A 27,893-nucleotide genomic window follows, 5' to 3' on the forward strand; every position below is an offset into this window, starting at 1 on the left:
CCTGTCCACGTGTAGCGGGCGGGCATCCGTGCGTGATAGTAGAAGCCTGGAAACTACCAGCATGTCCACCCCCTGGGCACTGGTTGAATAATGGTAGAACCACACTATGGAACACCACTGCAGCCAAGGAACAGAACGAAGCAACTTTTTATTGCTGACATGGGACCACTCCCAAACGGTACAATGAGAAGTAGGGAAGAAAGCATGGATGGTTTATATGGTATCTACCATTGTGTAAAAAGAGGAGAGAGTATATACAAGCATTTGCATTAAAAACACAGCCCATTTCTGGAAGAATACATAAGATAAAATATTGATACTAACATACTGGTAGCGTCCAGGGAAGAGACGTGGGAGTCTGGGAAACAGGGCAAGAAGGAGATGCTTAGTCAGCACTTTATCTTTTTCTGTCTTTGAAATTTTCTACTGTGTACATATATTATCTATTCAAAATTAAATAAAAAACTTTTTAGTAAAGAAGGAAAAGCTGGTAATAAAATGGAGATGGGGGTAAGCCGCTCGCTCCAAGAGGAGGAGAAATACCTCGAATGTGTTTCCAGAAGTGAGAATGTCCATGGGAAATCTTTACCCTCGGGCCGGCTGCCCCCCACTTGCACCTGGGCACTGTGGGCTGACTGACGTGCAGAGAATTAAAAACTTGTTTCAGTATGAGCCTGAGTAAAACAGAAGAATGATAGACCCATCATCAGTGGTTGAAGAAAATCCATAAATGAATGCTTAACAAAGTCCTAAAGAAATCAAATTAGAATTTGGGGCCCCAGGGCTCTTTCATGATGACAAATAACTGGCAAGGCTCAGGCCATTCCTCTTACACCCAGGGCGCTACTCCTAAAGACCTCTGAGCCTCCTGACCCTTCTATTTAAAAGCCTCGCAGATTATCGGGAACTCACCTGGGTAAATGAGCTGGAGCAGGGCCCCTTCCAACCCCAGACCCCATCAGTTCAAATGGCCCATTTTCGGGGTGTCTGGGTGGCTAGGTCGGTTAAGCCTCTGCCTTCGGCTCAGGTCATGATCTCGGGGTCCTGGGATCAAGCCCCATGTCGGGCTCCCTGCTCATTGGGGAGTCTCCTTCTCCCTCTCCCGTGTCAGGCTCCCTTTTTTCTGCTCCTCCCCTCTGCTTGTGATCTCTCTCTCAGATAAATAAATAAAATCTTCAAAAAAAAAATGGCCCCTTTCCTGGGGCAATACTGGTGTGGAGTTGGAGGAGATGTTCCGAAACCCAACCTGACTAGCTGGGGTGCAATGCCACAGAAGGGACCTCTGCCAGATTCATGAGGTAGAAGGCTGGTTCCACCTGACACCAAACTAGCCTCTGCAGATGTTACAGGAGGGGCAAAGGAGACTCAGGGGCTGTGCAGGGGAAGCAGGGCCTTGAGGGTGGAGGCTACCTGAGCACCTGAGTCCTTTTAGGCTGGGTCACCTGCCCTCCCACCTTCCCTCCGGCCATCTCAGCTCTCCCCTGTCCCTTACCTCTTCCAGAAGCTTTGCTTGCCAACCCCACCCCATTCAGGCCAGTCTTCAGCCCAAGTCCAACCCTCTCTGGTTCCTCGGTCTAGGTATGTGGTGTTAAACAGGTTCTTGTGTTTATTGTCTCCCTGACTACAGGTGAGCGCCTGGGGGAAGGGAGTTACTATGTGTTTGTTTCTTCCCTCTCCCTTGGTACAGGATTCAGACTGCAGGGAGAGGCCCAGAGGCCTGGTTGGCTCTCTTGGGGCCTCCAGTTTGGGGTTGCTGGCTGTCCCCCTAGTTGAATCACATTTGCTAAATGCCAAACTTTGTGGAACTAACTGAAGACAAGTAGTCTCATTATGCCCCTCCAGCCAGAACACCACCCAGCGGCCAGAATGATCCTGACACGCCCTTGCTACCCATCTGGGAATAACCCCCAAAGCCCTTACTCAGGCCCAGGAGGCTTTGCATGGTGTGGCCCCCTGCTCCTCCTTGACCCCCCTCTCCCACCTTCTCCAGGCACACAGCGCTTGCTTCTCCCTCTCCCTGGAATGCTTTTCCACTCGGCTGGCCTCATCGATGAATTCAGAGCCCTGCTCAAAGACAGCTTTCCTTCCCTACACTTTCTAAAATAGTAACCCCGCTGGGGCGCCTGAGTGGCTCAGCGAGTGAAGCATCTGACTTCAGCTCAGGTCATTATCTTGGAGTCCGGGGATCAAGCCTCTATCAGGTTCCCTGCTCAGCAGGGGAGTCGGCTTCTCCTTCTCCCTCTGCCCCTCCCCGTCCCTTCTCCACCCTGCCCTCTCTCAAATAAATAAATAAAATCTTAATAAATAAATAAATAAATAAAATAACAACCCTTTGGCACCCAGCTCCTCTCATCTGCTCCTCCAGACCCACTCCCTCCCACCTTCCTCCTGCGCTGTGCCCCTGAAGACTGGCCCTCTGGTTTCCAGCTTCCATTCAGCAGAGGACAGGCAGAACACTGGAAGTTTGGAGGGAGGAACCTGAGGTCAGGGTATTAATTTCCCAGCTGGCTCCTTCCCTGCAGGGTTGCTGTGTGTGCCTGGGCACCTCAATGACCTAAGGCCTCAGCTCTGGGCAGAAGGTGCCCACAGAGGCCTCTCCCCAGGTTCTGGTAGCTGCCCCCTCCCTGTTACTCACCCAGGTAGTCTACCCCCTTGTACACCTCCATCCCCTACACCACCATTGGAGGTAATCCCTTTATTAAATCTTCCTTAAATTATCTAACATAGGGGCGCCTGGGTGGCTCATTTGGTTAAGCCTCCAGCTCTTGGTTTTGGCTCAGGTCATGATCTCATGGGTGGTGAGATCGAGCCCCACGTTGGGCTCAACATGGAGTCTGCTTGAGATTCTTTCTTCTACCTCTGCCCCTACCCCCAACAGACGTGTGTAGGTGTGCACGTGCACACGCTCCCTCTCTCTAAAATAAATAAAGAAATCTTTAAATTACACAAAGCACACCACCATTTTCCTTTCGGGACCCCACTTCACCACCCGTTACATGTCTGTTGTTTGTGAGCTGTCTGTGCAACAACTGGACCATAAGGTCACAGAAGGTAATGATTGGGGCGCCTGGGTGGCTCAGTCGTTAAGCGTCTGCCTTCGGCTCAGGTCATGATCCCGGGGTCCTGGGATCGAGTCCCGCATCGGGCTCCCTGCTCAGCGGGAAGCCTGCTTCTCCCTCTCCCACTCCCCCTGCTTGTGTTCCCTCTCTCGCTGTCTCTCTCTGTCAAATAAAAAAATAAAATCTTCAAAATAAAAAAAAAGAGAGAGAGAGAAGGTAATGACTTTACTACACTCTGTGCTTTATCCCAACTGCCTGGCTCAGTTAATGTTTGTTGAATGAGTGAATGAGAAAAGAAAGGATCAATATAATCTGGAGAGGATATGCAGGCTGGAAGGACAGGCTAGATCTTAGGAGGTGGTGGCCAGGAGGAGCACAAAAGAAGGCATGGATGCAACAGTGACGAGAATGGCCTTCTCCCCTCAAGGCATAAAGACCCCCGTTGATGTCCTTCTTCACATTTCTCCACAATCTCTAATGCTTCCGGTTTTGTTTAATCCCCATACCCCCACTCCCACCGAACTGAATTCCCTGGGGGCAGGGGCCATGTCTGTCTTGTTCACTGAGGTATCCTTAGAGCCTGGTGCAGTGCCTGGCCTACACAGAAGGCGCTAGATCCACAGTTGTTGAATAAATGAAAGAGATAGGAGTTATCCAAAAGAAACAATGAACTGGCAGAGGCCCTGGGAAGCCAGTTGGGCAGGTTAGACTTGGGGTAAGGAGCCATAGGGAAGAACTGCGAGTCGTCCTGCAGGGAGGGAAAGGACGGGTAGGAAGGTGGGCCTGCAGGGGACCCAGGCTGGGGGACAAGCAGGGAGGTTCAGCATCAGACTGGCACGGGGGGGGGCGGGGAAGATGTGGCAGAATTTGGTGACTGACCGGAAGAAGGAAGATTCCAGAGTGTTTAGCCCCCCGGGGGTGGGGGGAAGGGCTGGGAGGGTGAGGCAATGCTGTAAAGCCTGCCACCAAGGTCCAAGGCAAGTACTCAAGGCCCAGCAGCTATTGGCCTGTCTCTAACTTCCTTCTGAAGTGGGAAAGCTGGGCATCGGACATGGAATCACAGCCAATCAGACTGTGTTGCATTCAGAGTACAGCCAGACAGCTCAGGGGCGAGCGAGCTACTGACAGAAACCGATGCTGAGGACTCCTGGGGAGGTACCGGACGGAGGTGGAGGAGCAGATGAGCCATCTCCTTGTATAAGCAGAAGAGTGTTTGGGACCATCCACAGCTGGGTGGGTCAGGGGGAAGAGCCAGCAAAGAAGAGGGGTGCCAAGAGGTAGGATAACAAGGAAAGGAGCCATGTCATGGAAGCCAAAGGAACAACTCTGAAGGGGCAGCCAACAAGGTCATACATCAGAGGCAAAAGCTGGGTTGGACTTCACTGAGGGCCCCAGCCTAGAGGAGCCCCCAACTGTTGGCCTCTGGGCCCGGCTGGCGGAGCCAAGGGTGCCAAGTCTGGTGGCTTCTGTGTTCAGGAGGGGTTTGCTGCCTGTCCCACCAAAGGCATTCCTGGTCACACGCCCTCAATCTCATTTGTGGCAGATCGCCGGCTGTCCTCCAGATCCATTCTTTTGTTCTTTCCATGGTGACAGGGCTCCCAAATTTTACCTAGACACTCAGCTAAAACCCACATTTCCTCACTTCCCTTGCAGTTTGGTGGGGCCATTGACTAGGAGAGGCCAGCTTCTGGGGCTTGAGCTCTCCTGTACAGCCTCAGCCTGCCTCCCCATCCCCCTCTCTGTGTCACTGGTTCCATTTCTAGCTCCTTCTCCTCCCACCTGCAGGCCATGGCAGCATGGGTGTAGAGTGGGAATCACTTTGCACACAGAAGCGCTCAGTGCATTTGAGATACAAGCATGTACGGTCATGAAGCAATAGCCAAAGGTAAAAAGCATGAGCTCGGCAGCAGGATGTTGGGTGCAGACTATAGCTCTGGGACTCAGCAGCCACAGGGACTGCGGGAAGGTCCCGATCTCCCTGCGCCTCCCCATCCTCAGTTGGAAATGGAAGCAGTAAGAAAATCTACTATGAGATCATTGTGAGGAGTAAATGAGTCAATACCTGTAAAACAGTGATGTCAAGAGTTAAGTTCTCAGTATTAGTTTTTATATGTAATTTTTAAAGCAACAGGAAATAGTCTGGCAATGGAATAATATTGTCACTTATAAGCCATGGTTACAGACATTTCTCATTAAAGCCTCCTCACCAGGTATCATAATTATCCCATTTTATGGAAACTGGTTTGGTAGTTTAGTGATTTGCCCGAGATTTCACAGCTGGTCAATTGTGGGGCCATAAATACACGTCAGCAAGCTTTGTTCTACCGAACCACATTGGCCTCTTAGCAACTTCAGGATTCTAGAAAAACAAAGCTCAAGGCCGTCAGTTCCTTTTAGCTTGTTTCCCCAGAAGCCCAGGCCATTTTCTTACTGGTTTCTCAGTTTTCACTGGTCACCATTTAACTGCCCCTTGGTCGGAAACAAAGGAAGGGGGCCTGCTGAGTGTCCTCGCCGGAGGCCAGACTGGGGGCTGCAGGCCCAGGAGGGGGGGTCAAGGAAGGGGCATGCTCATATCAGTAAATAGCAGAGGGACTGCTGTACACTTAGGAGACGTGAAAACCAAGTGCAGTGTGTGGATCTTATTTTGATCTTGATTCAAGCAAGGCAACTATTAAAAACAAACATTTTGGAGACAACTGGAAAAAAACTGAATATGAACTGGATACTAACGGCTATCATGAAATCTCTGTTCATTTGTTAAGTATGATATTGACATGGTGATTATGTTAAAAAAAAATCTATCAATCCACACATATCCGCCCCCCAACACACAAAAAACTAAGTCTTGACAAAGGTACAAATGTAATTCAATGAAGGAAGAGTAGCTTTTCAATAAAAGCTGCTGGATCAATTGGACATTTACAGACAAAATAACAAACTAAATCTCGCATCTTCTATAAAAATATACTCAAAATAGATCAAGGACTAAAATGTAAAACATAAATTTATAAAAATGTTACAAAAAAAAAAAAAAAACCCAGAAAAAGATTTTCAGGAGCTAGGGCTCGGTGAACAGTTTTAGACCCAACACTAAAATACCCATAAAAGAAAACACTGATAAATTGGTATTCAAAATTAAAAGCTTTCTGGTCTGCAGAAGACCCTGTGGGGAGGACACAAGGACAAGCTGTGGAGTGGGAAAGTGTCTGCAAATTGCACCCCTGACAGAGCTCTTGTATCTAAAGAAATTTCAAAACAAAGAAGCAACCCAATGAGAAAAATGGGCAAAAGACTCAACTGGATTCCACCAGATAGCAAATAAACACATCTAGCCATTAGACAAATACAAATTAAGGTCACAATGAGATATTATTACACCCCTGTCAGTAGGGCTAAAGCAACATAAAACAATAACACCAAATATTGGTGAAAATGTGGAGAAACTGGGTCACTCATATACTGCTAATAGGAATGCAGAATGGTACAGCTACAGGGTTGCCTGGGTGGCTCAGTCATTAAGCGTCTGCCTTCGGCTCCGGTCATGATCCCAGGGTCCTGGGATCGAACCCCACATCGGGCTCCCTGCTCGGTGGGCAGCCTGCTTCTCCCTCTCCCACTCCCCCTGCTTGTGTTCCCTCTCTCGCTGTCTCTGTCAAATAAATAAAATCTTAAAAAAAAAAAAAGAATGGTACAGCTACTCTGGGAGAGTTTCAGTTCCTTTTAACATTAAACATGCAGTTACCACAGGACTCAGTAATCACATTCTTGGATATTAATTGCAGAGAAGTGAAACTTATGTTTACATAAAAACCTATACACAAATGTGTATAGCCGCTTTATTCATAATAGGCCGAAACTGGAAAACGGCCTCGATGTTCCTCAAAGTGTGAATGGTTACACATACTGTGTGGTACATCCATACCATGAAGTATGACTCAGCAAAAAAAACCCCAAAGGAACTACCGATACACACAACCCAGAGGGCTCTTACTCATGCTGAGTGAAAAAAGCCAACCTTGAAAGGTTGTAACTTTACGATTCCATTTAATATTAATAATCCTTTTTTTATAGTAAATTCTATGCCTAACGTGGGGCTCGAACTCAAAACCCCTTAATCAAGAGTTGCATGCTCTACCAACTGAGCCAGCCAGGAGCCCCCATTTATATTAATAATCTTTATTTATTTTTTAGAGATTTTAATTGAGAGAGAGAGAGAAAAAAAACATGAGCGGGGGGGGAGGGGCAGAGGGAGAGGGAGAAGCAGACTCCCCTGCTGAGCAGGGAGCCTGACAGAGGCTTGATCCCAGGACTCTGAGATCATGACCTGAGCCAAAGGCAGCCACTTAACTGACTGAGCCAGCCAGGCACCCCAACAATCTTTGAATACAATTATAAAGATGGAGAACAGAACAGAAGAGCGGCCGCCAGGGGTTAGGGATGGGGAGAGGTGGATGTGGTTATGAGGGAGGTGGTGGCGGTGATGGAAATGTTCTGTATCTTGATTGTGGCGGTCGTTACATGAATCCACGTGTAACCAAACCGCACAGAACTGCTCACACACAGAGGACAAGGTGAAATCCGAATAGGCTCTGTGGGTTGTACTGAAGCCAGTCTCCTGGGTCTGATACTGCACCTGTTACACAAGATGCTACCGATGGGGGAAACTGGGCCAAGGGTACGTGGGACATTTCTTTCCAACATCCTGTGAATCTATAATTTCAAAATTAGGAAAAAAAAGGTCTATCAGAGAGATGTGTGATGACCTATTTACAGATTAAATGACACAGGTCTTGCGTTTACTTTAAAACCCTAGGAAGAGGGGCAGGTGGCTTAGCTGGTTAAACGTCCTCTGACTCTCCATTTCAGATCAGGTTGTGATCTCACGGTCATGATCTCAGTGAGATTGAGCCCCCACATCTGCTCCTCGCTCAGCGGGGAGTCTGCTGGTCCCTTTGCCTCCTCCTCTGCCCCTCCCCTGCTCTTGCTCTCTCCAATAAATAAAATCTTAGGAAAAAAAAAAAAACCTCCAGGAAGAAAAAATAAAGGAAAAAAAAAGGTGGGAGACATCAATGAAACAGAATTGAAAAGATACTGCTTAGTGTTGAAGCTGGGTGAAGGATATACAGGGAAAGCATATATACTTTCCCCATTCTGTGTTTGAAAATTTCCAAAGTAGAAAGTTGTATATAGTTCCCAGGGGTAATTAGTCCAATAGAAGGACTAAACCTTATCTGTCTACAGTCTTACTCCTTGCTGTAACTTCTGAATACAAATTAAGTTCAAAGTATATCATTCTGTTTCATTTGCAAAGCTTTTATTATGACCTTTAATTAAGAGCTCATAAATCACGTCCTTAATCTGGCTCTGTTTACTACGTTTTCCCTCCAAGAAGTCTCCCAAAGTTATAAAAAATAGAAATTTATAAATATACATTGAGAATTATGCACACTTTTTACACATCAATAGTCGGGTCAGTGTTTCAAGCTGTCTAATCATCTCCTGGGGCCTCGCATCCAGAATTAGGGCCTCCAATCTCAACAGCAGAAGTAGCAACTCTTTCCCAAACCCGCCACCTCTTCCCTCGGATTTGTGGCATGGGCAGGTGCTGGTTTTGGACCGTAACGGCGAAAGAGGAAGTGCAGAAATGCTGACAGGGGTGGCTGCCCCGAGAGTGGAGAACAGCAAGCCGGCAAGGTCTCAGCCCTGCACCTGCCAGAGCTCAAACCCGGGCCTGTAAACTCAAATGGCCAAGAATCGCCACGCGCCGAATCACAAACTCAGGAAAGGCCCACTCTAACTGCTGTCCAGTCGAAGAGTTTCAGGCCACTGCAAACCTGAATGCTTATTTGGTCCGGAGTGGGGGAACCCAAATATCTCCCTGGCATGCCATCTTCACTGACTGACAAGCAGCTCCTTTGCCTCCAGGCAATGGGATGGAGGGCCCTAGGGCAAGAGTGAGGCTGGAGGAATGTGGAACCTGCCTTCAAGTTCTTCAAGTTTTCAAATTCACGTAGAGCATGGAAGATGAGGAGAGGACTCTGGAAGTAGAGCATCGGGAAAGTTCGATACAGACCTTAGGACGCTAACCCAGGGAACAACTTGTTTATCCTGTGTTAACTTCCAGGTGTTGCTGGCATTTTTCTTCTTTGGACTTGGGTTTTTAAATCTCTTCCTTTGGAGACCAGCCAAAGGGTATCAGCTTGCCCAGTATCTTCCTTAACACTTGGTTTGTTTTGGTTTGTAGGGTACATCAAGGACAAAGTCCTCTCTCCCCAGAAAGAAAAGAGGTTGATCAAATTCAGACCTGCTTCTGGAAGACTACCCTGGCTTGGCCTGCAGGCTCCTCTCAGCCCACTTCCACCATAAGGTGGGACCACAGCCTTCGGTCCATGCCAGCCTTCCAGCAGACCAGCCAGGCCCATCCCTCAAAATCTACCCCCACCCCCAACCCATCAAATCCTTTTCCTGTTGTTTATAATCGGTTTAAAGTTCTTCCAAGTTCTTTAAATCGATTATAAATCGATTCCTCTACAAGTCACAGAATAATATATCCACTGATTAGGGCTCTTGTCAGAGAAAACCTCTTTTCCCAGGATGGAGCGGAACTTAGTGGGTAGTCCCCAAGCACACATCCCACAGAAGGACAGCCAGTGACCAATCTCCCAGGAGAGAGGGCTGCCCTTATGCATCACTCTAACTCCTGTGTGTGTGACTTATCTGCGCATGCCTGGTCTTCCAGGATTCAAAGGAATCAAGTTCTGTGACAATAACTGAAGTCACTCGGGTGGATTCAGAAAGTCTGATCATTACCATCACGTCTTCCTCCACCCAAATATCCAGTGAAAATAGGTGGTCTTAATACTGAGTTTGCTATTAAAATCATGCCCAGTCACACCAGTTGCCTTGGCTTGACTTTGAAGAGGCCACCCTTTCTTCTTCCCTCCAGTGGCTTTAACTGCCCCAGGAGAGTGGTGTCCACGTCTCTGTACAAGGCAGGCTTCCTTCTTGGCTCATGAGAGGGACCTAGAAAGAAGAGGAATCCATGGAGCCTGCCTGGTGGGGGCCCCACCTGCTCTCCTTCTAAGGGGGACAGCTCTAGGGCTGTGAGGGCTGGTCCCCGGGCTGCAAGATGCTCAACCTCTTTGCAACAAGAGGAACATATGGGGGATGAGTGAGGAGAGGAAAAGGGAGAAGATTTCCTTTCCCTAGGTTCAGACCCACTGGGGAGTCTCTCTTTTCTGCCAGGAAGCAGAGAAGACCACCTCGGTTGGCCAGAGAAGCCTCTCTGCACCCCAGCCTCCAACTCACTTCTTCCTGCGAATCTTGGGTTTCTTCACAGGCCGCAGATAGGGGTTATCGATGACGTTCTCCTCCCCGTTCCGGCTGCCCGACAAGGAGGGGTTCTGCTGCAGGACAGAGGTGTTCTCCTTCTCGGCTCCAGAATCATCCTTTGAGCAAAAGCCGAAATAAAGCAAAATACCAATGGCATAAGGAAAGAGATCATGCCCATAATAAGAACTATTATTAGCATCCCTTTCATCAAGAAATTAGAAGCCCAGGGACTATCTGGTACCTATCTGTAGTGTACCTATCTCTGCCCTGGGGAAATGAGGCCCAGGCAGGGGCCGGCTAGCAAAGGAAGAGGAGACCAACAGCTTGGACACGGGGCAGCACAGAAAACAAAACTCTGAACCTCTCGAGAAGGCAAGGACATGAGTTAGAACAGAGGCCTGGCAGGGGCAGGGAGTCAGATGCAAACATCTGGATGCTCAAGGAGGAAACCTGGCCTGTGTGGAGATAAAGAAAAAGAGAAGTGACCCGAGACGCTGTGCAGGACATCTGCAGGGCCAAAACAGATCATGTGCACAGTGCATCTCCTGGACCAAACTGAACGCAAATCAAATCGCTTTCCTCCAGATTCTCAAATATCTGGTACCTGCAACAGGTACCAACGATCACACTGCAGCAACGGCCAAACATTTCTTGAGCCCTGAGGGTTCCTGCCAAGGCAAAGAGAGCACGCAGGCGCCAACACGGGAACGTCAACGATAATCCCCATCTGTGACCTGTGAGTCAGCTCTTTCACTGTTTGCTTTGAGCAAAGTGATTTGGGAGAAAAGTTTATAGGTTTACAATATATTCAACATGATCTCAATTAAAACATTTTTTAATCACAATGTGTGTAGACATATTGAAAGTAGGTTGAAGCATTATAAACTGGTTCTGGGAATATGGGTGATTGAGTCTCCTTTCCTTATTTATGCTCTCTTCTATCTTCCAAGTTCTTTAAAATGAGCACAAGCTGCAGGGGAATGGGGAGAAAAATCACACTGAGGACTTGACCTAGAAGCTCAGGCCTGAGGGACTAGAAGTGACCAGAAGAAGCCCGTTGGGCTGCGCCCCCTGGTGACGGGCCAAGGCTCCTGTCACTGAGATTCCTGTTCTGTAATTGAGACAAAAGAGGACCTGACCTCAACCAGGAGGTTGTTGTCAAAAGACAGCAGGGCAGAGGATGCTGTGACTGGATGACAGGAACAGCAGGCTGAGGACAGGGACCCCAGTCTTAGGCTCAGTGAGCCTGAAGAAACTGGCTTACTTCTAGCTTCTGCTGCCCACCCCTCCCTGCCCCACCAATTCTGCTCTCCCCCAAAACCCAGCTCCATCCAGGGTCCCTGTGCTTTCCCTCTCCCACACCCGATCCAGTGGGACCACAAAGTGACCTAGAGACGTTGTAGACCTTCTGGAGGCTCTCTTGAAAGGGAGTGCCTGCCCCCAGGCCAACCTAGCTCATGCCAGACCCAGGGTCTGACCATGACCAGACCTGCCTGGGATATTTGGCGCCCAATCTTTCTTAAGTCGTTAATAGCTTGGTTCAGTAACTCACCCCCTACTTCCCTGCTGTCCTTTCTCTACCGGAAACGCCCTGTCTTAAAGTGGCTGCAAGTTCACTTCAACCATGCCTTAAGTGTTTCCTGAGACAGTAAGGATGGGAGGGACAGTCAGGGGCGCAGAAAAGCCAGCCCCGGGACCTCTGCTGGAGGGCACTAGGCTCCCTCCGTTCGGCTCACTTGTCTCACAAGGCCAGGATGTGGGTCCTGAGTCATGGGACAACAGCTTCTCTTCTCCCAAGTAGAGCTGGAAATGCCACTTTCTTGCCTCCTTCAGGGACAGGCAGCCTTGAGACAGGGAGGGATAGGAGTAGATAAAAGTACCAAACTCACTGAGATTTACTTGAAAAACGTGGGAGCAGAAGAGTCTGTCAGGAGCTCCCCGAGCCTGCGAAGCCACAGTGTATAAGCTCTGGTGAGCCCCCCACACCCCCAGGTGACTGCAGTGCCTCACAGTTTCCCACGCCATTTTTCTACCCCGACCACTGCCGCATGCGCCTCTCTGCCCTCACCTCTCTCCTGACTCCCGGGCTCGCACAGCCACCTGCTTGCTCAACATCTCTACCTGGCCTCGAGGAGGCACCTCAGACTTCTGTGCCAGAAACGGAACTCCAGCCCTTCCCGTGGTGACTCTGTCCTTCCAGTTGTTCAAGCCCAAACTCCACAGTCATCCTTGCTTTTCTTTCTCAGGCTCCCACATTCAAATCTGTTAGGATAATTTCTTGGCCTTACCTTCAAAATACGGGTAGAATCTAACCACTTCCACTGTCTCTACTGCAGCTGCCCTGTTGGACCCCCAGTAGCTCTCATCAAGACTACTGCAGCAGCTTCCTAACTGACCTCCCCCACAGTCTGAGATCCTTGAGAAAGTTCCAGTATGTCCCTCCTCCGTTCCACACCCTCCCATGACTCCCACCTCACCCAATTAAAAGCCAGTTCTGAAAGCTGACTGCAGGGTCCTACCTGATCTGACCTCAGCCTCCCTCCCACTGCCTCCCTCAGCCACAACCCTACTCACCTCTGTGTTGTTCCTCAGGGCCTCTGCACTGGCAGCTCCCTTTCCAGAACGCTCTTCCCCAGATATCCACATGGCTCACTTGCTCACTTCCTGCAAGTCTCTTGTCAAATGGCTCCTCAGTGGTGTCTACCCTGATCACCCTATTTAAAACTGAAACTTCCATCTTTCACCCTGGATCTTCCGCCTCCTTGGTCCCCTTGCCCCAACAATAGCATCTGCATCTTTAATACACTGTAAATGATTCATTTATATATTACGTTCATTGTGTTTCCCCCCGGCTAACACAAAGGCTTCCAAAAGGCAGATGTTTCGTTTGGTCTGTTCACTGAGGTATCCCAAGCACCCAGAATGTATCTGGCATATACAGGTACTAAATAAATACTTGTTGAGTAAATGAATGGTACATTGTTCATAAAAGAGCAAGAGTTGAGACACGGGTATTGTCTGCGGAAGGCAGCTAGTTCAAATATACAAGGAAAAAAAATCTCTCTTACACACTAATTTTAGATGAATAGTCCCTTTATGTTCAAGTACATGGAGAAACTGGAACCGGTTAAACAAAGTAACCACCCAGGGAACAGTCCTTAAAAGCACTGCTGCCCTTGATAGATAAAAGAATAATTTAAAATACCAGTCATTTAATTCACTGTAACGATGTCTGTAAACCACAGACAGAAAACATACCCGTCTACAGGGAGCTGGTTACGTTCCATGGTTATGTCCACACAGTGGGACGTGAGGAAAGCATAAGGAGGGCTGCAGAAGCTCCTAACACACACATATGGAATGATCACCAAAATACACTGATAAAGGAAAAAAGGAAGGGAAAACCGTTTGCGATTTGCTACTTGCGTTTAAAACGAGGAGGAAACTGTGTCTCTGGGAGGATACACAAGAGACTGGTGACACTGACTGCTTGAGAGGCGGGGGAGTGGATGACAGGGAACAAAGATGGGGGAAGGATGGCTGCCGTGCGCTTCTTTCTACATTGTGAACTCTGAAACACAGGACTGTATTTGCCATTCAAGAGAATAATGTGCCCAAGTCCAACCAACTGTATATCAACTGTTGCTAGGATCCTTTTCTTGAGGTCTTTGTATTTATTTCTTTACTTTTAATAGAGGAGCAGGTGGTGGTACAGCCTAAAACAGTGGGAGGCTGGGGGAGGGAGCCGCCAGCCAGGCACCCGATGTATGCTGCTGAGATAGCTTCTCCTATTCCTGCTTGTACTTGTGAGGAAACAGACTCAGATGTTAGGGACTGTGACCCAGGTCACATCATCTGGATAGCAGTGCCGTCTGGACTGGAGGCCGGGCCAGCGTGACTCTGAGGGTCAGCTCTTGCTATTCTCTGCCGTCTGGCTTGGCCTCTCGGTACGCTGGAGTCCTATTGCAGCTCCCGTGTTCCTGGCGTGCCACGACCTCACCTAAGTCACCGCCCGCGGTGACCCATCACACATCTGCAGGCCTGTTGCTACTTGGTACTTAGAAAGGGATGGTGGTTTTGCTTAGAAGATGCCTCCTGTTCATCAGGGGAACCTCATCTGTGTCCAGGACCCAATCACCCTATCTCAGACCAAATTAACTGAGTCCCAAACAGAAGTGCAGAATAACAAGTTCCTCTGCTTTAGGTAAAGCCATGGGCTTCCAGCCCTAATTTGGAAAGGAATAATCCCACATTAAAGAGACGTGTGTTCAAGCAAGGAGGCCCGTCAGCAAATAACAGAAGACAGCACAGGCTGTGCTCCACCTGCATACCGGGGCTGCTGGCTGCTACCTGCAGCATGGAACCTTGGAGAACACGTGGAATGCTTGGTCCAACGACCACCACTAAGGCATCCTTTGCTTCAAAGCCAGGGCCGGTCTTAAAGGATGGATGAATATGGTAAGCGGACCACAGGGTCCTTAAAGGCATTCAAGTTTCTAGCAGTTCTGTGGCTGTACTTGGCACTTTCTCGCAAAGATGCAGGGACATGAGTGAGGTCTTATCCTCGCATGTGCTGAGTACAACACCTTGATACCCAGACAAGAACATCCACAAGCTCTGACGAGCACGTCTCACCCGCCTTGGTCTCTGTGCCTACGCACTCGATCTCCTCCCCTGGGAGTGAAATGCCCCTATCAAGGCCAACCCCTCCACCATGCCCTGGCCCCTAGATCCCTTACCTCTCACATACCAAAGAACATCAATCCAAAATGTTTCTGTCTCCCCTGCATCCACGTTTCCTCTCTACCAGATCATCCCATCAGCATACTGACATCCTGTTATTTCTTTTATCTTAAAGAAACAAACAAAAATAAAAACGCCTCTCTTAACCCCTTAACGTTCCCCCTTTGGCCACTGCTCCATTTTTCTCCTTCCCTTTACAGCAAAATTCCTTGAAACAATTATCTATGTAAGTGCTGTCCAACGGAACTTTCTGCAATGACAACTGTTCATTCGCATCTGCACTGCCCCGTATGGTAGCCACTAGCCATGGGTGGCTATTTGAAAAGCGGCCAGTGTGACTAAGAAACTGAATTTTTAGTATCTCAATTACATTAGTTTCGGTTTATTTTTTAGATTTTTAAAGATTTTGTTTTTAAGTAATCTCTACACCCAACATGGGGCTCAAACTCACAACCCCAAGATCAAGAGTCACACACTGCACCGACTGAGCCCACCAGGCACCCCTAATTTCAGTTTAAATAGACGCATGTGGCTACTGCAATGGACAGCACAGGTCTATCCCTACGGAGTCCAGTTCCTCTTCTTTTTATCCTTACCCATTCCCAAGACGCTCACCCAGTCTCGTGGTTTTAAACATAATCTACATGTTGATGACTCTCAGATTTGCATCTCTACCCGTAATAGCTTCTCGAACTCCCAACTCATACATCCACCTCTCCACCTGACATCACCACCAGATGTCTAATAAGCATCTCAGGCTACCCTGTTTCACTGGAATTCCTGCCTCTCCCGCCAGCCACCTGGCCCACCCAGGGCTTCCCTATCTTGGCTGAAGGCAACTCCATCTTTCCTGTTGTTCAGGCAGAATGTCTTGCATTCCTCTTTGGCGCTCTCTTTCTCTCACAACTCATACCCACTCCATCGCATGGCTCTGCTCCGAAAGTAATCTAAAATCTGACCAAATAATCTATCTGACCATGTCTCATCGTCTTGGCTTCTACTACCACCCCTCAGTTCACTGCAGAGGCTCCTAAGTGGCCTCTCTTGCTTCTGCCCTTACCTTCTGCAGTCCACTCTCAACAGAGCAACCTGCCTGACGTTGTTAACAAACCTGCATCAGCCCCTGACCCTCCTCTGCTCAGCATTCCCAATGGCTCCCACCTTACTGAGAAAAAACCCAGTAGTTAATACAACCTTTAAGATGTGACTACCCAGGAGCTCCCCCTTCTTCCTGCTACCTTGATGGCCTTGAGGTGCCTCAACACAATAGCTCCCACCTCAGGACCTTTGCATCTCCTGTGCCCTCCGCAAGGAATGCTCTACCCCCGGCTTGTACAAGCCTTATCCCCTTCAGGTCTTCCCTCAGATGTTACCTTCTCAGGCGCCCTATCCAGTACCACGTCCGCTCACACCCATACTACTTCCTATCTTCATCCAGTACCACGTCCGCTCACACCCATACTACTTCCTATCTTCATCCAGTACCACGTCCGCTCACACCCATACTACTGCCTATCTTCATCCAGTACCATGTCCGCTCACACCCATACTACTTCCTATCTTCATCCAGTACCACGTCCGCTCACACCCATACTACTGCCTATCTTCTAAGTCATCATTTTTTCTAGCTATGTGAGGACAGGAAATTTTGTCTACTTTGTCTCCTACTAATTCTCCAGTACCCGGAACTGTGCCTGGCTCTGGCAGACACCCGTTCAATATCTGGTGAATGAATGAGTGATTCCCAGGACACGGACTTGTCTCTCATGCAAGAGCTCATGTCACACTTGGATCACCACGAGCCCATAACGCAAGTCCCTAACACAAAACCAGAGGCCCGGGGTAGGTCATGTCTACTTCTCAGGGTGCCAGGCTGAGGGCAGCATGGGTGAGGTTTGGGGGTACTGTGAGGCAGAGAGAAGGCAGGACCCACCGTGCTGATATGAAGAGGGAGGTTCTCTGTGTCTGTCTGCTCATCCTGCTCTGAGGAATCCGTCTCTTCCATCTGTTGCATCTCCAGCTCCGATGGAAGAAGGGCGGTCAGGTAGGGGATGGTAAAAGGCCTGGCAGCGATCACTGGGAAATCAGAAGAGAGGCACCATTCCAGTCAGTGTCCTTGCAGTAGGCCAAGAGCCTTCCAACAGAACCACGAGCGGCAACGAACAACAGTCATGGCCGACACACTCTGAGCACTCATCAAGGGCCACACAACGTCCCATACGCTATCTTTAATCCTTGCCACCACCCTATTAAGTACAATTGCCAGCCCCGTTTTACGGAGGAGGACCCTGAGGCATGGAGCGACCTCGTCAAGCACACAGAAAGTGGTGGAGTGGCATCTCAATTCGGGCAATATGGCCTCAGAGCCCACTTTTACCAAGTATAACTAAACACAGACAGAACTGGGGCTGAATCCTAGTGAAGTATCAGCTGAGTGATCCTAGACCCAAGGTTAGTTAAGCCCTCTCAGCCTCATTTCTTGAGCAGCGATACTGATCTCTTCAGCCTAAAGGACTCAAGTCCAAATACTGGACCTGAGAACTCTCTGCATGTAAGTAAATATCCCCCAAGCTAGAGAGCACTTCAGGTAAGTGAGCGTTCCAATTCTTCCAAAAAGCATTGACGAAAAGAAGAAATTATTAATAAAAAAAAAATTAAAAGACATCATCTATGTATATACTTCTATGGCAGAACGTGATTAGCAGGAGACACTCTGAGATTATTTTTGCTGTGGCTCCGACATGGCGTCCCATAGTCAGGAAGAGCTAGGGTGAATTCTATCTACCAGCTGTGTGGCTTTGGGGAAATGACTTCATTTCTTTTCTCTAAAAGCCTCGGCTTCCTCTAATGGTGGTGGGAGAGGTTCCTGACTCCCAGGTCTGAGAGAAGGTTCAGTGAGGTAACATAAGGGAAAGGATTAGCACGAGGTCTGGCAACTGAACTGTTAGCGGCTCTTATCCAGGGCCAGGCCCACAGCGAGCATTCTACAGGGCCCTGCTGACTACATCAATCACCCAAACCAATGTCTTGTTCACCTCTGAAAAAACCAAGGCCTATGGAGATGAGGTAATGTGGCCACACAATGAAATGGTAGCGCTGAGATGAGAAATTCAGTGACGTGGAGCCTGTGAAAGGAACGGTGAAGGGCAGAGACGGGGGTTGAGGGGGTGGGGAGGGTGGGGGTGCAGAGGGTGTTCGGTAAGTGCCCCACCCCCTGCCTTCGGTGTCCCTCCTTCTCCCAGGGCTGCTACTTCTGCTGGGTGAGTCTCTCTGATGCCTATGGTCAGTCATCCTCGAGGTAGCTTGAACTCAACCTCAAACAGGCAATCCCAACAGAGGCCATAACATTTTACAGTCACTGGTTAGGCACAGGCCTTTAAGACCTGGGGACAGGAGTCAGGAATGTGAAGAACAAGCTGCCCCCAAGACAAAGAGCTTTCATTTCTTCCTATCATGCTGAGGGAAAGGGAAAATGGAATGACTATTTCAAATGACAAGACAGGATCCCCAGAGGGGAGAGGCTCTCACATGGAAACGTGCTGACGTCATCTTTGAAAAGACTCTGGGTCTCGCCTGTCTTGGCCATAAATCGGGTGAGTGCCCGCTCCACGTCTCGTCTCTGGGATGCAGCCTTCTCCCGCAGGACCTGGTAGTCTGACACGGGCTCACGGTACGTCTGGAAAGAGAACAGCAAAGGCACTAGAGGAATACCTAGTGGTTGTGATCTCCTTCTACCCTTTCAATGGCCCACTGACGTTATCTGGAGCCGAGACCCCCAAGGGCAGTGGAGGGGCACAAGGAAAATGATGTAACTATCACTAACATTTACTTTTAAGCTTAAAAATCAAGAAATACACATTTACTAAAGCGAATGCTCCCGGGCCTTCATGTAGCTTTTGTGACAGCTGGTGTGAGGCATAAGAGACACACCCTAAAGGGAAAGTGGGAATCCCCCCAGGGAAGCCATGACAGGGAGCACCCAGCCCTACCAGTGTAATGGGACATCCCGAAGTATGTGAGTAGCCACTTATGTATCAGCTTGTTTTCTTAAACCAACCTTTACAAAGTGGATAAAGTTGTCCCAAAAGAGCCCCTCTAAGAAACACAGACCGAGGCTATCAATGTAAGCGCAAGTGAACAGGAAAATGGTGGGCTGACACTCCTCTGGCTCCTAATTATGAGCTCTTTGGCAATCACAACATCGAGTGAAAAACAACCAAGATCTCATCAGGATGAGAAGTTAGCAAAAACATTTTAAACTGTTAACAGTAAAACGGACACTTTAACCATGACCAAAAAAGCAACTACTCTTCGTGATATGGAGATTAGATTTTTAAGAGTATTGGAACCACTTGGCAGTATCTACTAAAGCTGAACACATGTTTCCCCAATGACCCAGCCATCCCACCCTTGGGTATATATTCAGCAGAATGCAAACATACGTGCACTAAAAAGCATGTCATGGGTTGAACCGTATGTATAAAATTGTGAGTATCTGACAGTTGTTGGTTTACAAAAATTGCTAGAATGTTCACAGCAGTGCCGTTTGTGTAAGCCAAAACCTGGATTAGCTCAAATGCCAAAAGATTATGTATTATGTTGAATAAACTTCAACTACACCCAGCAACACGGAAGAATCTCAAAAACAAAATGTTGAGTGAGAGAAGCCACATAGTTTACATAAAGCACAACAGACAAAAGAATTTATGGTGATAAAAATTAGATTACTTTTGGGGGCTAGTCACTAAAGGGGAATGGGCGCCTTTAGGAATGCTGGTTTTTAAAGAATTTATTTTTAAGCAATCTCTGCACCCAATGTGGGGCTTGAACTTACAACCCCGAGATCAAAAGTCACCTGCTCCACCGACTGAGCCGGCCAGGCACCCCATGGTGTTTTTCGGTTTTGTTTTTGTTTTGTTTTTTAGTTCCGGGTACTAGCTCAACGTGTGTGTACACTTAGTATACATTTATTATTTGTGCTTTTCTGTATGTTCGTGATATTTTATTAAAAGTTTACTAAAAAGAAAAAAGAGGTTTTGGAAACATCCCCACTGCTGTCAGTGTTAATTCGAGCGGGTCACCTATACGTATGCTTTTCCCCGTCTACACTGAGACACAGAAACAGCATTTTCAGACATATTTAAAATCTTCCCCAAATAAAAAATTTGAGTGGATTGTGAACATACTTGTTAAAAACATTAAAATGCAAGATCTTACAATTATTTTTAAAGACAACCATTTGACATTCAAGAAGCTGGAAATTTAACAGAAAATTTTTAACAAGATTCTTCAAATAACTGGTAGATGAGAAAGAAAAAAATTAGGTTTATGATTTTTTAATGGCAGCCGATGATGCTGCATAGCTTTGCAATATGCCTTTTCAACTATGAGAGCTGTTCAAGTACCACAATAAACTGATCTTAGGATCAGACCTCCAACTTACTATCCCACCGAGTATTGAACCATGATTTCAAAAAATAAAAAGCAGAGGCAATCCCCTGGCTGCCACTATAAAGGAGCAAACACGTTTCCTGAACCTTTAATAAGGGTGAGATTATCCGTTAATGTATATAACTTTGGCATAGTGTTACATTACATTCGTGTCAATAAGCAAACACTGGAATATGTGCTTAATATTTTTACTGACAAAGATACACTATACAAGAGTGAAACACTGTTGTAGGTTGAACTGTGTCCCCCCAAAAAGAGATATGCTATTGAAGTCCTAACACCGGTACCTTAGAATATGATCTTATTTGGAAATGGAGTCACTGCAAGATGTAATCAGTTAATATGAGGTCGAACTGGAGTACAGTGGTACTAATCCAGTAACACTGTGCCCTTAGAAGAAAATGGCGACGTGAGGAGAGACAGAGAGTGCCACGTGAAGACAGCTGGAAGGACGCACCCACGAGCCAAGGAAGGCCATAGACTGCCTACAAACCACTCAAAGCTAGGAAGAGGCAAGGAGGGATTCTCCTGCAGGCTTCAGAGGGAGCCTACTGACACCTTGATTTTGAACTTCTAGCCTCTCACACTGTAAGACAATGCATTTCTGTTGTGCTAGGCCACCTAGTTTGTGGCATTTCATTACAGCGTGCAGCCCTACAACACTAATACAGAGACTACTGGTCAAGGAGAACGGCCGTGTTGCAATGGCGGGTGATTAGATTATTCCTGAGGTGTGGAGAAATGTCCTGGAGGACTTGCCCCAACAGTCGGCCTGATGGCCATATTTGCATCAGGACATGGGGTGGAGGTGAGGACAAAGGAAGTGTGTGGAAGACCTCTGGGCCCACCACACCTTCCCAAGGGGAGGCGAAACTGCGAGTCTGGCAAACGAGGGCACATTCTCCTCTGCCAAATCGTGTGTCAATGAGGAAAGACATTCTAAGTCTGAACCACCCTTTCACCAACAAACTTATGGACTCCAGTCTGACAGTCAGCAGGAACGGACTACTTTTATATCAGCCCCAGTCCCCAGCATGGCCACGTCACTCACCGGAGTTTTGATGTAGGTGTGGGGGTCAGGGAACTCAGGAAAATGGCTGGGGATGTGCGGCGGGTGGGGTCGGTTCTGCCCTGCAGTGAGGGCCTTGGGGGTCACCGGCTGATTGGTCACTGGAGCTGCAACAGAGTCACAACCAGTTACTCTGCCATCCCAGGCTGTGGGTCTCTACCCCATCCCTCGTCTTCTCAAAGTAAATGCTGGACCTCAGTGTTCTCACTGTACAACAGGCACTTTGTATTTCTATCAGTAAAGGGCCTTTAATGGCTTTAGGACCTGGGAAGGTCACCCCCGCAATGCCCGGCCCTGCTGGATGACCTGGGGTCAACGGTCCCACGTATAACAATCTGCCTGCAATGCCGCTTAGGAAGGTGAGTGGGTGGCTGTGACAAGTTAACTACATAAGGGAGGATGCTGAGGAACTAAGGAAATTGGGTGGGCTAGTAGCTCTCTTTCCACAGAACCCAGATGACAAAGACAAACCCTGAGCCAGGCAGGGTTAAGTCAGTGCGGGCTAAGGAAAACAAGAAGGGATTAAAAATGGCCCTTTCTCCACTGCTACTCTGAGAGAATTTCTTAAAAACATGCCAGCATGAAAAGAGTGGAGAAAAAAAAATCTAGAATATTCTCCCCAAGGTCCTACAAGCCCAAACTAGTTACTCCCAAGTCAGTTTATGGCACTCAGTTTATCTAAGGGAGAAGTCATCAAACTTTTTGGGTAAAGGGACCGAGTAAATATTTTAAGTTTTGCCAGCCATATAGTCTATCACAACTACTTAACTCTGCCATTATAGCATGAAAGCCACCACGGATAATAAGTAAACATGGCTGTGTTCCAATAAAACTTTATTTACATAAACAGGCAGTAGGCCACGGTAGGCCTCCAGGCCACAGTTTACTTGACTGAAGAAAGACTGAGACCTTTCGCATTTTTCAAACAGCCCTCTTCTGGGGCTAAAGCACAAGAACCATAGCAACACCTCAGAAATGGTTTACCCTTCTGGTGACTGAACTTCGCACCCTTATTTATTAAATAAATAAATAATTTATTTATTAACCTAAATAAAGATCCTATTGCAGGTAGCCCCAAATAATGGAGGGGAGCCCACAATGGGAAGTAGCTACAAACCGATCCTTGCCCTATTCAATGAAGTCATTCCACAACCATTAATTGAGCACTTACTGAGTACCTTGGTTCAAAGTTACTTACGGGCAGTGATGACCATCCTCTGAGACCGTTTTGCATAAGCAGGGAGGGTGTCCACATTGAAACCTAAGAAACAGGAGAGCAAAACTCACTGCCCAGACCACTGGCTATTCAACCCGGGAGGGGGAATAATACTGTGGAGAAAGAGTGGAGACCCCCAGCTTGAGTGCTCTGCTGCCACTCAAAAGCAGCTTCAGCAGAATCCCCCGACAGGAAAGTAGGAGGTCTCTCTCAAGCTAAAAGCAAACCAGGAGACTCATGAGGGAACTCAAGAATACTCGGTGGATGAAGCTAACTCCTGGGGACTCTTCTTTCTCTCCTAACTTCCAACTCAGCGGCACTGGAGAATTGGAAAACTGGAGGGGTGCTCACCCATCTCAACAAGCGTGACCACGATGTCTGACAGTGTGGGCTGCGTCCTGGCTGTGTGCTCACAATAGGACTTGGCACTCCTCCCGATTTCCGAAATGTCTAGCAAAGGATCAAAGGCATAAAATCTTAGTCTCAGGTGCCAAAAAGTTAAGTACAGAATTATCATTAAGAGCCAGCAATTCCACTCCTAGGTATACACCCAAGCGAACTAAAAATAGTTATTTGAGCACCAATGTTCACTGCAGCATTACTCGCAACAGCTTAAAGGTGGAAACAACCCAGTGAGCATCCACAGATGAACTGGATAAACAAATTGTGGTCCCCACATACAATGGAGCATTATCTGGTCTTCAAAAGGAATGAAATTCTGATACAGGCTACAACATGGACAAACCTTGAAGATGTTATGCAAAGTGAAATAAGTCAGACATGGAAAATCAAATATTTTAAGATTCCACTTATATGAGATATCTACAAAACAGAAAATTCATAGAGACAAAAGGTGGACTTGAGGTTACCAGGAGCTTGGGGGAGGGAGGAATGGGGAGTTAATGTTATGAATACAGTGTTTCTGTTATATTTTTTATTTTTTGAAAGATTTTATTTATTCATTTGTCAGAGAGAGAAAGCACAAGCAGGGGGAGTGGGAGAGGGACAAGCAGGCTTCCTGCTGAGCAGGGAGCCTGATGTGGGGCTCGATCCCAGGACCCTGGGATCATGACCTGAGCTGAAGACAGATGCTTAACGACTGAGCCACCCAGGCGTCCCACAGTGTTTCTGCTTAGATGATGGGAAAGTTCTGGAAATGGATAGTGTTGACAGTTGTTTGATATTGTGAATGTATTTAATACCACTGAATTGTTCATTTACAAATGGCTATGTTGGTAATTTTATGTTATGTATATATCTTGCCACCAAAAAAGGAGGAGAAGGAACAAGTTTTTGTTTCTTCTGTCTGAAGCTGAACTTCTATTTAAGAGTTACTGGGGCACCTGGCTGGCTCAGTCGGTGGAGCATGTGACTCTTGATCTTGGGGCTGTAAGCTCAAGAACCACGTTGGGAGTAGAGATAACTTAAAAATAAAATCTTTTTTTTTTTTAATGATTTATTTATTTGACAGAGAGAGAGACAGCGAGAGAGGGAACACAAGCAGGGGGAGTGGGAGAGGGAGAAGCAGGCATCCCGCTGAGCAGGGAGCCCGATGCGGGGCTCAATCCCAGGACCCTGAGATCATGACCTGCGCTGAAGGCAGACGCCCAACAACTAAGCCACCCAGGCGCCCCAGAGATTACTTAAAGTAAAATCTTAAAAAAAAAAAAAAAAAAAAAGGGCGCCTGGGTGGCTCAGTTGGTTAAGCGACTGCCTTCGGCTCAGGTCATGATCCTGGAGTCCCGGGATCGAGTCCCACATCGGGCTCCCTGCTCAGCAGGGAGTCTGCTTCTCCCTCTGACCCTCCTCCCTCTCGTGCTCTCTATCTCTCATTCTCTCTCTCTCAAATAAATAAAATCTTTAAAAAAAAAAATGTTATGCCAAAGTCCTTCAGGGAAAAGGAGGGGCATGAAACTGGGCTCCATAAATGGGCTTCAGAGGTGGATGCGCAATTTCATGAAAACTCTGAAATTGTGCTGAATTTTACATACAGAAAAGCCTTCTTCCGGGGATAGGTCCACAGATTTCATCAGATACAAAAGAAGACCCAAAAGGTAAGGATCCCCTGCTCTAGAAGCCCTGATGGTTCAGGAGTTAAAAGCAAGTGGTTGCCACTACCCTGGGCAAGTCACTAGTACTGGCTTCCATACCCGAAAATGGTGGGCGGCATCTGTTTACTGTGGGGAAAATCTAATTAGAATCTTGGTAGAATGTCTTAGAAACAAGCCAGGTAGCAGTTAAACTATTTTTACCCATTTGGCTTTTTCTTTTTTTTTTTTTCTTAGCAGGTCCTAGGATTTCAAAGGATATGTATAAGAAATGTAGAAAAGAGTATTCAGAGACTTTGCTCTGAACGCAGTCTAAGACTGGAGTCCCTAGAAACTAAGTGACCGTAGACAACAAACACAAAAACCCTGCCTGATGCTTAAAACTAATGCAAATCCTGAAACGCTAAAATCCAGAGCTCTTGACAACATGGAAGTGCTCAAGTCTCAGCGAGACCCCAGCTTAAGCCATCTATCCCTGGTATTCCTTGGGACGAAGTGGCAGACTTCTATACTATTTTCAAGCCTTTCAGTTTCAATATTCACAACTTTCCAACACGACTATTTCAGCTCCATCCCCCCTCAGTGGCAACTATTTCTTCTGAAAGAAAAAAGGCCCTCTTGTCCAGTGGTATCAGAAAGAACTGCCTCAACCACGAGGACCTTTAAACTCTGAATTCCAAGATCTTTTCAATAACTGAATTCTTTTCTGATGGGAACTATTAGTCCATTCTTTTAGGACAAAAGTTCTCCAAGTGTGGTCTGGGAATCCCCAGGCAGCCCTGAAATCCTTCCCATAGTCCAGAGGCCAAAACTATGTTTATAATGAAGTGAAGACATTGACTTTTTTACTCTCATTGTCTCATGTAGTTTCCCAGAGGCCATGTGGCCTATGATGATATCATGGCTTTGATGGATAATGGAATGTGGGCTTATGTATGTTTACATTTAAAATTTTTCTCAATTTTATTTCCTAATGTGGCAAAAATCGCTCTATAGAAAGCCCCTGTAGACAAAACTCCTCAGGACCCTCAATATTTAAGAATCTAAAGAGGTTCTAAGACCAAAACATTTGAGATCACTGCTTTAGGAAAACATCTGGTATTTAAAAGTACCGAACATCAGTTGCAGAGAGTCACCTCACCTCAGACCACGTCCTTCCTGGGGCAGCCCACATCTAGTGCCTGATCCAGCACTGAGTACAAAGGCAGAGCCTTTCAGCCTGATGTGGCGTACTCTAAAGGGCAACAAACTGCTCCAGAGCTCCCCACTGAGTTAGCCAACTCTTTATTTGGCCTACATTGCAGTTAACTTCTCCCTCTGCATAAACCTTTTTCTCACTTTGATTTGTAGGCGTTGATCCCTCAAGAGACAACGTAAGTAACCCCATCTCTCATCCCATCCTACCTTCCACCCTCCACTCCAATAAAACCCAAGCAGGGAAATACACTGCATAAGCAGAAAAGCCTATGTGAGACCATTCCAGGCTCTTACACCTCAACCTGTTTCAAGTTTTTTTCCATTCTATAAAATTTATTTGCCCTCCCTCTTTGTATCACATGCTACAGCATTTGATTACCCAATGTGCAGCATCCATTCATGGGAATTAATTGTGACGCTGCAACAAAACTATAACTCCTTTGAGCTCAGACGACAAACAGCCACAACAGCACCTACAACTCATCAAGAGTTTACAATGTTCCTAACATCAAATGTTTTACATATGCACCTCACTTATCCTCACAACTCCATGAGATACAAATTATTATCCTACTTCATGAACTGAGGTTTAGTGACTTGCTCAAGCTATGAAGTGGCAGAGCGATGACTTACACCCACATCCATCTGATTCTAAAGCCTGTAAGTCACTTTACTATGTTCTTCTTTTTCCTAAATCTTAACACTATCAGATTGCAGAACACAGAACAGATGTTTGGTTGACTCAAAGAAGGCCTATTGTTTCCTGGTACTTACAGCTCTGCAGCATCTCTGTCAATGTTTCCACGGATGCTTTCTCAGCACTCTCGAACCCTGCCTCTGTCAACAAGGAGCTCACAACCACTTGAAGGGTTCGTCTCCGGGCCAGATGGTAGTTGTCAGCAGGGTTAGTGGATTGTTTACTTCCTGATCTCTGCGAATCAACACCCCATTAAAAAAAAAAAAAAAAAAAAGATTTTCACCCATAGGACAAGGGTGCAATCAAATAGTTCCCATATCATCAATGGCAAGCAAAGGTCTTTCGCTAAATATTTATCAGTGCTTAATAAAATATGTAGCCCCTGCTGTTTAGACTTATAAATCCTGGCCAGCTGAGTAATAATCAAGTACCCAAGGGGCTCTAAATACCAAGGAGCTACCTAAAACTTAAAATTCCAATAACACAAAATGTCTGCTTTTCACTTTCTATTTTAGCATATTATCAAAATATATACTGAAAAAACATGCATGATGGGATTGAATTCATGCCCATCTCCCAGAAAACAATGATCTCTCTTGTTCCTCCCACTTCCACAACATTTCACTAACAAGAAAAATTAAACCACCACCACAAGACGCTGAAGAGAGGAAGGCAAAGGACAACCGCTTAGAAAAGTTGGAAAGCTAAATATTTTGAAACGGGAATCCCTCCCAACTTCGGCTGGCCAGTAAGAAGGCAAAATCAGCCTTTTCGGACCAATCAGGAGGTGTTCCGGGTTCCCAACCCCCAACAGGGAAGGAGCCAATCAGTACACAGGTCCACCAACTCAGGAGGCCGTAGCCAAGTCCCAAGGAGGGGGGCATGTACGGCCTGAAAGACGCTCCTCCACTCGGAGCTCATAGTGGGGCTGGGTTTCTGGCTATGAGCTTGTTGCCCACACTAGGGTGAAGTTACAGAATGCCCAGACTTTCTCGCCTTCGGCCCCACGCCTCCCGCCCTTACCGTTCCGGAGCCACCGGCCCCGGCAGTGGCCGCCGTATCGGCCATCTTGCTCTGGCGT

General features: G+C 47.2%; 1 protein-coding gene across 9 annotated transcripts; it reads right to left on the minus strand.

Moving 5' to 3' along the window:
• TAF8 (TATA-box binding protein associated factor 8) lies at nucleotides 1-27,893 on the minus strand. Of its 9 annotated transcripts, none has more exons than XR_003521318.1 (9): nucleotides 27,836-27,893; nucleotides 26,890-27,046; nucleotides 23,222-23,320; nucleotides 22,853-22,915; nucleotides 21,637-21,761; nucleotides 18,663-18,810; nucleotides 17,068-17,210; nucleotides 544-674; nucleotides 1-443 (listed from the first exon to the last, which is right to left on the minus strand). XR_003521318.1 is itself a non-coding variant. In XM_027601402.1 (9 exons), exons 1-9 carry the CDS (start codon nucleotides 27,878-27,880, stop codon nucleotides 7,613-7,615), a joined length of 1,077 nt encoding a protein of 358 aa, XP_027457203.1. In that variant the 5' UTR covers nucleotides 27,881-27,893; the 3' UTR covers nucleotides 7,339-7,612. The 9 variants fall into 9 exon arrangements, 4 of the variants coding, with proteins under 4 accessions (XP_027457206.1, XP_027457203.1, XP_027457204.1 ...); XR_003521319.1 differs by having other exon boundaries at nucleotides 2-358; XM_027601402.1 differs by lacking the exons at nucleotides 1-443; nucleotides 544-674 and adding exons at nucleotides 7,339-7,769; nucleotides 10,368-10,507.

The sequence above is a fragment of the Zalophus californianus genome, chromosome 7 (assembly GCF_009762305.2).
Source record: "Zalophus californianus isolate mZalCal1 chromosome 7, mZalCal1.pri.v2, whole genome shotgun sequence".
In the NCBI taxonomy this organism is placed as follows: domain Eukaryota; kingdom Metazoa; phylum Chordata; class Mammalia; order Carnivora; family Otariidae; genus Zalophus; species Zalophus californianus.